General features: G+C 51.3%; 1 protein-coding gene across 1 annotated transcript in view; it reads right to left on the minus strand.

Annotated features, from left to right (window-relative positions):
* Nucleotides 1-584: 584 nt before the first annotated feature.
* The window catches only part of Bltp3a (bridge-like lipid transfer protein family member 3A), a 39,327-nt gene continuing 27,001 nt past the window's right edge, over nucleotides 585-12,910 (minus strand). The window contains exons 9-21 of the mRNA XM_051153460.1: nucleotides 12,175-12,261; nucleotides 11,468-11,638; nucleotides 10,878-11,017; nucleotides 10,272-10,413; nucleotides 9,616-9,809; nucleotides 8,011-9,461; nucleotides 6,659-6,855; nucleotides 4,214-4,365; nucleotides 3,972-4,122; nucleotides 3,058-3,320; nucleotides 1,543-1,651; nucleotides 1,318-1,418; nucleotides 585-942 (exon numbers count right to left, since the gene is read on the minus strand). Of these exons, the coding sequence (XP_051009417.1) occupies nucleotides 817-942; nucleotides 1,318-1,418; nucleotides 1,543-1,651; nucleotides 3,058-3,320; nucleotides 3,972-4,122; nucleotides 4,214-4,365; nucleotides 6,659-6,855; nucleotides 8,011-9,461; nucleotides 9,616-9,809; nucleotides 10,272-10,413; nucleotides 10,878-11,017; nucleotides 11,468-11,638; nucleotides 12,175-12,261 (3,284 nt within the window). The 3' untranslated portion in view covers nucleotides 585-816. The remainder of the gene's footprint in view (nucleotides 943-1,317; nucleotides 1,419-1,542; nucleotides 1,652-3,057; nucleotides 3,321-3,971; nucleotides 4,123-4,213; nucleotides 4,366-6,658; nucleotides 6,856-8,010; nucleotides 9,462-9,615; nucleotides 9,810-10,271; nucleotides 10,414-10,877; nucleotides 11,018-11,467; nucleotides 11,639-12,174; nucleotides 12,262-12,910) is intronic.

The raw sequence follows: 12,910 nt of genomic DNA on the forward strand, positions 1-12,910 counted from the left end.
TAAAAGCCATAGTAACAGAGGGGCAAAAGGCAGTGACTGAGGTGCTTACGACCTCAGCGTGGTCGTTAGACTGACGCTTAGCTCCCCAACTACGAGGTGCTGATGTCAGCCCAGGCAGAGGGCAGTGCTGGGAAAGCAGATGCCCAGGAACTCCAGGAACAGACAGGAAAGGGCCTGTCAGGTACAGCTGTGGAGACAGGCAGAACCCTAACCCCACCATGCCCTCAGGAGCAGCTGAGCACTGGTTTTCTTGATTTATCTCAGATGACCTGTCATTCGGGGAAGTATGCTCTGGCCAAGGCAGTCAAAGCATTACAAGGAAGAATCAACAGGAAAGCATGACCCGGGAATATCAGCCAAGAGATAGGAGCCTAGCTCCCATTCCAAGACAGGCTAGTCCATGTCTCCCTGATGATGCGCTTCCTCTGCCCCAACCGCTGAGGCTGGGTGGTTCCTCATCTACTCCAAAGGCGAGGACCTATGCCATAGGAAGCACTGGGACACAGGATCTTTGGTGGCTGTGTGCATGACTCAGGTGACCATTAAGGAAGCAACCACCTCTCATGAAACAAGGTGACGACCTGCCCCATAGCGTAGTACGCAGAGGGCTACAAGGCTGCGTAAAGGCAAGGCATGCGCAGTGCTAGGGACACAGCCATCCCACTTCCTTGAGGCGGCGATGCTCTGCCCTGTCCTCCACCCAGGCCAGCAGCTCAGGAAGCAGGCTCCCAGCCCGCTGCTCCTCGGCACCTCTGTCCTAGGTGGCGCTGTTGCTGGTGATATGGTCTCTCCTTGGCACAGCCAGCTGAGCTGATGTCAAAGTTCAAAGAGAGGATTGTACTTCCTAATCTCCTGGAGAAGTATTTCTTTGTCCTGGTTGGCAACGGCCAGCGCTTGCTTGGTGTCCCTAAGTTCTTGCTGCAGGGTGGGCAGGTCTTCTCCCTGAAGGATAAACAAGTCACCATCAGGGAACACAGCTAAACCTCAGCGGGGAGGGAGAGTTCAACAGAAGCAAGCGCCAATGGGACAATGATCAGAAAGGCTCAAGTGGCTCCCACAGGCCCAACTCCCTCTGCAGAGCTCATCCGCCGCAAGGCCAGGCACAGCAGTGGCCACTCCCAGCCTGTTCCTGCCTATAGCCTCTTCTGTCTCCGCCAGAAGCTGCTGCTGGTGACAGGAGCCCAAACCACCTGCTGCACACTTGCTCACACCTGCTGCACACCTGCTCACACCTGCTGCACACCTGCTGACCTTTCAGACCTCCCACAAGTCCAGCCCCTAGATGTTGATGACAGGTTCCTTTAGTCAGGGCCTCACCTGGCCTACCACACCCTGTCCTGTGGGCACCGGGAGCAGCTGTTCCTTTGGGAGCTGCTGCTTCTCACATACTTCAGTCAATGGTCTGTCCTGAGCAGGAGCTGGAGAAAAAAATAACCATTTTAATTGAAAAATACCTGCCAACAGCCAGACAGTTCCTGCTGGTTAGCTTCCTGACTTATTGGAGGAGGAGGCAGAGCAGAGAAGCCAAGAGGCCTAACTCACCGCCAAGATGAAACACGCCATCATCACTCCGCTTCAGCACAAGATGCTCCATTGCCAAAGTGATGGGGACAGGGCCAGGTGACGTTGGATAGATGGGAGGGATATCATCCTGAGGGACAGGGAGGAACCATGTGACTTACCTACGCAGCTCAGAGCAACATGCCCATGTTTCTACCACTCAGCAGAAGCAGTTGGATGCCACTGACTCTCCAGATATTCTTTTGTTTTTAATTACATTTATTTAGTGTGTGTGTGTGTGTGTGTGTGTGTGTGTGTGTGTGTGTGTGTGTGTGTATACATGCATGCCAAGGCTCTCATGTGGAGGTCAGAGGACAATTCATGCGAAGAGGGTCTCTTCCCAGCATGTGAGTCCCAGGGATTGAACTCGGGTCCTCAGGCTGGAAGCAACTCTGTTTACCAACTCTGAACCATCCTGCTAACTCACCCATACATTCTTGGAAGGTACAAGAGGCGTAACCAAGCCTCACTCATCCTAGAGATGGTGAAACTGAGAGTCAGACAAACCAGGAGCCTGGCATGGTTATATTACATGTCAAAGACAGAATTAGAGGGTGGTGGGGAGGGCTGGAGAGATGGCTCAGAGGTTAAGAACATTGGCTGTCTTCCAGTTCAATTCCCAGCACCCACATGGTGGCTCACAACTCATCTATAATGAGATCTGGTGCCCTCTTCTGGCCTGTAGGTGTACATGCAGACAGAGCACTGTATACATAATAAATAAATACATCTTCTTTAAAAAGGACAGAATGAGGGTTACAGATAACCTAGGCTTTGTGAATGTCTGTGTTCACACTCATGTGCTCATGTGTGTGCAGGCATGTGGACGCCAAGGCGTACCTCAATCATGTTCCTCCTTACTTTTTTAAAGTGTATAAATGTTTCACATACATGTATGTATATGTACCACATGCATGCCTGGTGCCTGCAGAGGTCAGAAGATGGTGTCAGATCCCCTGGAACTGCAGTAACAAATGACTATGAGCCACCATGTGGATGCTGGGATAGAAACTCAGGTCCTCTGCAAGAGCAGCCAGTGCCCTTAACCACTGAGTTATCGCTCTAGGCCTGGTCAGCCCTACTTCTAAGATGGTCTCTCACTGAACCTGAAGCTCACTGGCCAGGAAGTCCATGAAATGTCTCCTCCCTGCCAGAACGGGCTATTAACTTATGTGAGGAACGAGGAACAGGTTAAACTTGAGCCCTTACACTCCAACAGCAAGCGCTTAACAGCAGAGCCATCTTCCTACTCCACCTTAACAGCAGAGCCATCTTCCTACTCCACCTTAACAGCAGAGCCATCTTCCTACTCCACCTCAAGAGCAGAGCCATCTTCCTACTCCACCTTAGGCTTTACCCGTGCACCCGTATTTCCACGCTACTCAAATACTGGCAGAGAGCGCCAAGCCACCTTTCTTCGCTTGCTCACCGAGTTGTAAGATGGGACGGAAGACACTGTCACTACAGAGTCCAGGCAAACACCAAGGTCCCTCTCACCTTGAGAGTAATACTGGAGTTGAGGAGATCAATCTGCATCGGGACAACCACTGGGACTTCCTCATCCTCCAAGAAAGGCCCCAGACCATTGAGCACTGAGGTGAACAGCTCCAGGTCACAGCCCCGAAGTAAGAACCGTAGGAAACCATTCTGTGTGGCCAGTGGGGAGTGAACAGCTGCACCAGGCCCCACCTCAAAGCGCAGTCCCACAGCAGGCCTGGTGCGGCCGCTATTCAGATTTGAGGGCTCCTGAAAGCTTGTTCCTTTGGGGAAAGAGGTGATGACAGCATTAGCACAGGACAATGGCAAACACCTCAGCCACACCCAACACTCATAACCCTGTGCCAGCGAGCGCTAGCACATCCAACCCCACAGCAATCAACCGTCACAGTGCTGTTATTCTTTGTATCTACTGAAGATCTTTTAAAATATTAAATGAAGCCTATAACATAAGCCAGATTTTTCCTGCCATCTCATAAAGTATAAATGATCGTTTATAGGAAAGAACTGAGGTGGTGGCGCACACCTTTAATCCCAGCACTCAGGAGGCAGAGGAAGGCAGATCTCTGTGAGTTCGAGGCCAGCCTGGTAAGTTCCAGGACAGCCAAGGCTACACAGAGACCCTGTCTAGAAAAAAGAAAGAAAGAAAGAAAGAGAGTGATCTTGAATAGCAGAAGTCCCTCCAAGGAGAGGCCACTCCTCCTGTTTAAGCCTGGCGGGGCCTGGAGGTGAGGAGAGACACTCCGCAGGGAGCGTGATGCCCAGGAAGAGCTCCGGAGCCTCCAGAGACAAGGGAGTCACAGAGTAAATACTCCCAAGAGCTGCTAGAGAAGAGAGGTGCTTGGCACTAGAGCAGCGGTCCTCACGGCGCAGCGCCAGGGGCAGGGGCTGACCTCTCCCGCTGTCGTCAGTACCTGGGCACTGTCCATGTAGAAACTGCCAGAGCCCCACGGTGCCCAGCTGCTGCAGGGCCAGTTCCTCTGCTTGCAAGGCGACTGTCAGGTCCTCACCACGAACCTCAATCCCAAAGGACACTTCCTTCACCTTCAGGACCAGAACTGACACCTGTCAAAAAAGGTTCCCTTAGTTTTAAGTCCCAAGCTTTGTGCCTGGCCAAGAGCCTACCCTCTGCAGAGAAGAAAGCATGGCAGCTGACCGAGTGAACAACGAGGTCAGCGCTGGCTGACACTGAGCTGCTGCTGTCTGGAAGCCCCTGGCCACAGCTATCCGTAACAGGACTCCCTGGAGCACCACTCTCATCCAAGACACTTGTCACAGATCCTAGCGGGACGGACTCTGGGCCAGACTCTGCATGAAGAAAGCAACGAAACAACTGAGTTCACATCCAACCTCTAAGACCAGCAACAACTAGAAACAAAGACAACTGAAGGTTTGAAAACTAGAGAGCTGATGGATTTAAGGACTGTGGTTTTTTTAAAAGTACAATACTGTATTTAGGGGAAAAAAATTAAGACTGTGTTTGGTCAAATTTAACACAAGCTATGAATAGAAGCGACCTGTGTGTCCACTGGTGGTCAACAGATAGCCAGCGTGTGGCATAGATGGGCAGGAGCAATACTTGGACTTGAAAGGAAAGGAAATTCTACACTACACACACCAAAGCCCAGAGTCTGGTGTTCACTGTTCGAGCAGTAAACAAATCATAAATAGAGGAGCAAACAGTATAGTAGCATGTGCCTGGAATCCAAACCCACAGGAGCCCAGGGAAGGACCATGGGTCGGAGACCACTCTGGCCCACACAGTCAGACTTTGACTCAAACCCACCGCTAACAACCGTGTAACTTCAGCTCCAGGGAATCTAATGCCCTCTTCTGGCTTCTGAGAGCACCAGTTCACACACAGCCACAAAATTAAAAAGGAATAAACATTTTGTTTTTAAGCCAATACTGCTGGGCGTGGTGCCGAAGGCCTGTAATCCCAGCCCTTGGGAGGCAGAGGCAGGCAGATCTCTGTGAGTTTGAGGCCAGTGTGGTCTACAGAGTGAGTTTCAGAACAGTCAGGGCTACAACACAAACATAGCCCAGTCTCAAAAATGGAAGGAAGAAAGAAAGGAAGAGAGGCAGGAAGGGAGGGAGGAAGAGAGGCAGGAAGGGAGGGAAGGAAGAAGGGAGAGAGGGAAGAAGGAACAGAGGAAGAGAAAGAAGAAGGGAGAAAGGGAGGGAGGGAGGGAGGAACAGAGGAAGAGAAGGAGGAAGGGAGAAAGGGAGGGAGGGAGGAAGGAACAGAGGAAGAGAAGGAGGAAGGGAGAGAGGGAGGAGGGAGGGAGGGAGAGAGAGAGGGAGGGAGGGAGGGAAGGAGGGAGGGAGGGAGAGTGTGGAGAAGACGGACTCCATCCCAGAACAAAGTGCAGCAGACCAGGCACATGGACACAGCAACTCTGCAAAGTAAGAGCTCCCACACGGTATCAGCATGTTAAAAGAACTCCAGCCGTGTCATCAAGGACCTGTGCACCGCCATGTTTATTGCAGCCTAGCCACCATTATCAAGTCACAACCAACTCGTGCCCATCATCCAGTGAATAAAGATCATACGTGTGCCCGTGTACAGTAACACCTGCCACCTGAGACAATATGACAGAAGGCAAAACACTCATACACTCAATATATATGATTATATATTGTTTAAATATATAATTATATATATATATATATATATATATATATATATATATATATATATATAACTAAAATTTAAGTTAATCATATCAACAGACCAAAAACTTCAGGTTATTTTCTAACAATACACAGGCAAAGCTGGCGCAGTGGCGCACACCTGTAATCCCAGCACTCAGGAGGCAGTGGCAGGTGGATGTCTGTGAGTTCGAGGCCAGCCTGGTCTACACAGTGAGTCCAGGGCAGCCAGGGCTACACAGAGAGACTCTGTCTGGAAAAGAGCACTTGCTGCTTTTGCCGACGACCTGAGCTCGAATCCCAGCACCACACAGCAGCTCACAATGGCCCCTGACTCTAGCTCCAGAGGATCCTGCACACTCTTCCGGCTTCCCAGGGCACCAGGCATGGCCACGGTATACCTTCATACATTCAGACAAAACACTCATACACGTAGGTGAATATAAAAATTAATAGAAATAAATTAAATATAATAAATAAATCTTTCAAGACTAAAGAAAAATATGCAGGCAGAAGAAAGCAAGCTCAGACAGCGAGCATGTGCTACTGACCGCAGTCACAGTTAGCCCTGGTCAGCTGACCTGGGACTAAACACTTCTTTGAGTCTTTTTCTGTGATAAATGTTAAGTATTAAATGATAGTCTATAGGAGAGATGGGAGTGATGGCACATGTGTGCAATCCCAGCACTCAGGGAGTTCAAGGCTACCATGGATTTCATGAGACACCCTCCACGCTCCACCCCCCTCCCCTGTTAAAACCCAAAAAATTAAATATTAAAATAACCTAGGAAATGTGAAACTAACTCCATCACCACAAATGTGCTAAATCTCTCTGTTGTCTTGGTGAGGAAATGCCTATTCCCTCCTCCCCAGCCCCGCTGGAGTCCTGCTGCTGTGAGAATCAGCCTCGGAGCCCTCTCTGCACTAATGTGGCTTGACACCCACATACCAGCCTCCAAGAGCATCACAAAGCTGTCACTGCCGTCGCTGTCCACCGAAATCCGGTCTTCAGGGCCACTGCTGTCCACCGAGACACCATCAAATGACTGCTGAGAGACTGTCCTCCTCATGGAGAAAAACCGGAGCCGGGCCGCACCCCCACTCACCGGGGTCCCCACCGCCTCATCTGGCTTCAACATGGCTTCCCTGTATTTAAAAGAAAATCAACAAGCCCCACGAACTCAGCGGTGAAGACCTGTCTGCTCTCCACCCAGCTGGCTCTGGCTAAGTGCTTCTCATAAGACCATATGGATTGCAACCAAATTTTTCACAACTTGGTGGGGGGCGTGGAGTCTTTTTGAGACAAGGTCTCAAACTCATGTCAGTATTCTCGACTCCCAGCGTGCTGGGATTGCAGAAGTGAGCGGAGAGACAGCACAGTGGTCAAGAACATTGGCTGTTCTTCCAGAGGACCTGGGTTCAGTTCCTAACATCCATGCAGCGGCTTAAGTCAGTTTCAAGAGACCCAACACCTTCTGGCCTCTTCAGATGCTGTCCCCACGTAGTGCACAGACACAAATGCACGCAAAGCACTCAACATTAAAATTAAGATAAAATAAACGCTGGGCATAATAAATCTTTAAAAAGTAAAGAAGTACCTGGGCGTGGTGGTGCAGGCCTTTAATCCCAGCACTTGGGAGGCAGAGACAGGCGGAACTCTGTGAGTCCGAGGCCAGCCTGGTCTACAAAGTGAGTCCAGGACAGCCAAGGCTACACAGAGAAACCCTGTCTTGAAAAAAAAGAGGTAAGAGAAATATAGGAGATAGGGAAATGGAAGGACCCAGAGGGTCCTAGAAACCTACAAGAAGAGCATCATGATGGGTGGATTGGGGCCCAGAGGGCTTTGCTCAAACTATTGCACTAACCAAGGACAATACAATAGTAAACATCAAACCCCTACTCTGATCTACCCAATGGACAGGACATTCTCCACAGTTATGTGGAGAGCGGAGACTAACTTTGACATAAACTCTGGTGCTGCATATTTGAACGCCTCCCCTTGGTGAGGAGGCCTGGTGGCACTCAAAGAAAGAATAAGCAGACTGCCAAGATGAGACTTGATAGCCTTTGACCATATAGTGGGGGAGGAGGCCCCCCTCGGTCATAGGCCTAGGGAAGGGGAATAGGGTGAAAGCAGGAGGGAGGGAGGAATGGGATAACTATTGAGTTGTAATCTAAATAAATTAATAAAAATTTAAAAATAATAAAATAAAGAGAAAAACGAAACAAACAAACAAACAAAAGGAAAAGAAAAGAAAAAAGAACAGGGAGGCCAGGAGAAGGCAGCTGAGGATCACTCACTTGGCGGGAGGCAGGGACAACATCTTGTGCATGGTAGAGGTCATTCGATCTCTACCTAAACTGAAGGCATCCCTAGTCAGGGACACGGCTTCCTTGGTGAGGTCCATGGTAGCATGTAGGGCCTCCTTGGTGGCATCCTTGGTCATGTGAATAGCACTGGACAATTCCCCCTCAATGTTTCTCAAGGGTATGGGCTCGCCTTGTCCATTCAGAGCAGCATCCCTGTCAGCCGGGGACTTCACGGCAGCTGGGGAGCTGGCAGTTTGCGCTCTGCTCAGCTTCTTGGCCTGTAGAGCCTCCACTGCCTCGTGGCTCTTCTCTGCCGGCTGCTGGGCAGGGGGACCCAAGTCCTGTGGCTCTTCTTCGCCGTGCAGCCTCTCCTGGGACGCTGCTACACTTTCAACACTGCTGTCCCTCAGGGCCTTCTCAGGGCTTACTGGGCCTTGGTCTGAGGAGGCATCAGACTTCAGTTCGCGGTCCTCTGACGGAGACAGCTCTGAGTCTATGAGGCTGGTGGTATCCGAGCCCGCAGCATCAGCACCAGCGGACCCAGGGGAAGGATGCATGAGGAGGGCCACCTCAGCACTGGGGAAGAGGACGCCAATGCAAGCTGTCTGGTTACGCAGGGCAGAGCCAGTCACTGCTTCTGTGTCCTTGGTCAGCTGCTCCTGAAGCCCCTGAAGCCCCTCCTTGAGGCGGAGCAGAGCCAGGTACTGGTAGTGGTCCAGCCTCACCCTGACATGCGCAGGCGAGTGAACAAGCATGTGAACGTCTGCCACGTCCTCCAGCTCGGCCACTCGCCCTTTGTGGTCGACGCCAGCATCACCGTCTCTCAGAACCTCTGGGGCTTCTTCTGTAGAACCTGAGAGGCTTTTCAAATCCCGTTCGGTCTTTGACCTCTGCTGGGACACAGACTCAGGGGCAAGAGCTTCAGAGTGCACAGGACTGCCAAAACTGGCCGACGGCTTTAGCCTCCCCTCTGAGGCCGAAAGGAGCCGCCGTGCCTGGGCCTGCTGCCAGCGAAGAGGAAGGCAAACCCAAATAGACAAGGGGAAGGGGGCCACAAAATTCAAGGTATGGCCTTTGAAGTTTTCTGTGCCTTCAAAGTCCAAGGAGATCTGGGTAAAGTGCAGGGACCAGAGATCCTGGGATGCTGCCAGTCTCTGAGGATGAAGGGAGCTGGGCTGAGCTGGGAGGGACTCCGTCTGGAAAGCGTGATGCAGGAAGAGCATGTGCAGAAGGCTGAAGCCCCCAGGAACCTTGGGGAAGTGGCCATAACTAGAGCGAAAGAACTCGGCAGCAGCAAAGGCCCGGAAGAGCCTCTGTAGGTCAGGACAGCCGCAGTGCGGGGCCTGCCGCGTGTTGGTGGCAACCATGCCCGACGTGGAGAGGACGAGAGCCTGGGGACGATGTGGCTCTGCCTGTTCTCGCTTCTGCAGCGGGAAGCTCACCTTCAGAGAGAAAGTAGAACACATTAAGGACGTCCGAGCACCTGCGACACCTGCAGCTGATTTTCTTCTATCATGGACACAGCAGGATGCAGATCACAGCCAAGGAGGAAATGTCGCTGTGTCCACCAAGTGACAAGCGCCTCTCTGTCCCTACCTTCAGCCAGAACGCGTCCAGTCGAATGTCCAAATGTTCATCTTTTTGCCTTGAACCTTCCAGCTTATAGATAGCTTTGAACTGCTCCAAGCTGCGGTATAAATCTAAGCAAAAGAGGTTTCCCCAGAGCAAGCTGGCAGGATCCACAGTAAACGTCAGACCATTCAGCTGGATGTAGAGATTGGGACAGGGGACTGGAAACAGAGAAAACAGGGATCGCCATGTAAAAGCGCAGTGGCAGCCGGGCGCTCACTCACCAGCTAATGTCTCACTATCACCACAGCAAAGACACAGCCTCGTACTCGGCACGGCAGACACGGCCTTGCACACAGCACAGCTCTACTTGTTTTGTTTGTGAGACAGGATCTCACATCTTCCAGGCTGACCTCAAACTCACCAAGTAGCCATGGATGGCCTCAAAAGACGATCAACTCCTGATCCCCCTGCCTCCACCTCCCAGAGTGCTGAGATTTTTAGGTGTGCATCTCAGGCAAGAGTCCAGCAACTGAGCCCCAGCCTCTGGGCGGAGTTCTTAATTTAGACATGCAAATTAACTTAAACAAAGGCAAGCCCTAGCCAAAGCAGACTGCTCAGTGGCCTCAGTGCTGACAGAAATGGAGGGCATCAACAGAAGGACCGGCCAGCCCAGACCTCACCTGGAAGCGCCTGATTATCCGGGAAGTAATACTCCGTGAACTGCACGTGGACAGCAGCCGCCTGAGCTGGGAGGCGGTGGCGTTTGCGGCTGCAGGAGAGCAGAGTGGATGGTTTCTTACTTGGCTGTCCAGCTGTGGAGACCTAAGTAACCACAAGTCGCCGTGAGCCTGTGGCCTGGCCCCTGGAACAGACTGTTCTCTGAGGAGCACATTCCCTGCCTTGCTCCCACATCCTTCCCTGAGGGGAGCAAAGAGCTTGCTTTCCACACACACTTGAGGCACTCTCAGGCAGCTGCTGGTCTGTTTTGGCTTGGGGAGGGGTCTCAGGTGGCATAGGCTGGTGGCATAGTGTGGCCTAGAGTTCCTGCGTTCATCTCCAAAGTAATGGGGTCAAAGACACCTGAGCCAGTCCACCTTGTTTTCAGCAGGGGTTGTATGCAGCACTGAGAACATGCCAAGGCCTTTCTCAGAGGCCCTGCCCAAAAGAAACTGACCAAACTGTCCATCTCCTCAGAAGTGAGGCCACCAGGCCCTGGTTTCTACATCTTGGTTCGTGCTGTTCCTAAATTACCCCACTCCCTCCGGAATGTCGCTCTGTGTCCTCACCTGGTGGATGTCCAGGTCATCAACTCGTACAACCAGGCAGCTAGACCGTAAGCGATTCCATGCTGGAGGCCCACAGGCAGCCTGCCGGCCCTGAGCAGCACTTTTGTCAAGAGGGATCTTTCCAGGACCAGAGAAAGAGTCTAAATGAAAAGGAAAAAGAAGTAATACATACATTGCTCAGTATTAAACAAGTTCAGAAAGTAAAACCCAAGATTATCAATGCCATGAAGCAGCAAAGCGCTCAACTCTCTCGGTGGAACTTGGTGACAGTCACCACCTGCTAACACTACCCTCTAGCTGCGGCTGTCACTGCAGACAATGGGACCACCAAGGGCCATGTGGTGACACACGCCTGTAATCCCAGCACTCAGGAGGCAGAGGCAGGCGGATCTCTGTGAGTTTAAGGCTAGCCTGGTCTACAAAGCAACTCCAGGACAGTCAAGGCTACACAGAGAGACCTTGTCTAGAAAAAATAAAAACCCGTCATTGGCATCAGCCCATGAGCTACAGTGAAGAAACACTCCAGCACGTCATCTCCATCAGCTAGTCACACCCTGTCAGCCAGAATCCTCCAGGTCCCCAAAACCCACCTGCTTTCTTCCGGAAGGGAGACTCCACCCCCAGGTGCCACGGTGCTCTCACACGGGTCTCCTCCTGCCACTTCTCCATCTTACTCTGAAACTCCGTCACCAGTTTCTGGGCCCACTGGCCGCGGGTCTCCATGGCCTCACAGTGCCTCACCCAGTGCTTACAGCTGTCACCTTGGGATAAAGAAGAAAAAGATTACAGCACAAGACCACTGTCCAGCAGTCCAGTGTTTTCTCCCAGATCTTCCCAGGGTAAGAAGTGCCCACTGAGGGCGTCATGTGCTTCTGAGGTGGCCCGCAGCTCTCATTCCTAAGTTACGGTGATGGCTTCTAGAAAGTTTTTTTTTTTTAAAGATTTATTTATTAATACATGTACATATTAATGTATGCCAGAAGAGGGCATTAGATGACATTATAGATGGTTGGGAGCCACCATGTGGTTGCTGGGAATTGAACTCAGGACCTCTCGAAGAGCAGGCAGTGCTCTTAACCTCTGAGCCATCTCTCCAGCCCCTAGAAAGGTTTTAGACCGAGTGATCTTGAGGGACTGGAAGGCCAGCAGGTGCCGTCTTATGGAGATGCTCCGTTGCCCATCTGAGCACCTGCAGCAGTACCAGCCAGCACCCTTTTGCTGGTTGGTCAGGATATGAATGGAGAAATCCACCCTCGGGCATCCAGGACCATGCCAGAGCGTATTAAAGCTCTCTGACCTGCCCGGTGGAAGGGGTAGTAGTCGAACGCCATCTTGCGGAATGTAAGCTGCATGGCGCCGCCCGTCAGTCTGTTTGCAGAGACGCCTATGAAAGAAAGACACAGCTGAGCAGCTCTGGAGGAACAAAGACAAGGAAGCAGCACGTGAGCCCTAGGGAGCCCACCTCGAGCAGGAGTAACCAGTGCTCTTCACTGAGGCGCCCTTATCTGGGCTTCACATGCCAACAAGAATACAATTTGTTGATAAGAAACAGTAATTGAGCCAGGCGTGGTGGCGCATACCTTTAACCCCAGCACTCGGGAGGCAGAGGCAGGTGGATCACTGTGAGTTCGAGGCCAGCCTGGTCTACAAAGTGAGTCCAGGACAGCCAGAGCTATACAAAGAAACTCTGTCTCAAAAAAAAAAAAAAAAAAAACAAAAAAAAGAAAGAAAGAAAGAGTAATTGTTTTAAATTAGTTGTTTTGAAGCTATTAGTATTTAACTTAAATTTAACCCTATAAATACTAATGTTTTGGGGATCTGTGTTGAGTTTTAGGCAAGGTCTCATGAAACACAGACTAATCTCAAGCTTCCTATCCATAGCTAAGAGTGACCTTGAACTGCAGACCCTGTCGCCCAGCTCCCCACGGCTAGAAAGATAAGGCACGCAACTACACTAGTGTGCTCTTTTTATTTGGGGAGGGTGCTCTTAAGACAGAGTCGTGCCACAAGCTGGCCTCAAACTCACAGCCCTG

Source organism: Acomys russatus, chromosome 11 (assembly GCF_903995435.1).
Source record: "Acomys russatus chromosome 11, mAcoRus1.1, whole genome shotgun sequence".
Taxonomy (NCBI): Eukaryota; Metazoa; Chordata; class Mammalia; order Rodentia; family Muridae; genus Acomys; species Acomys russatus.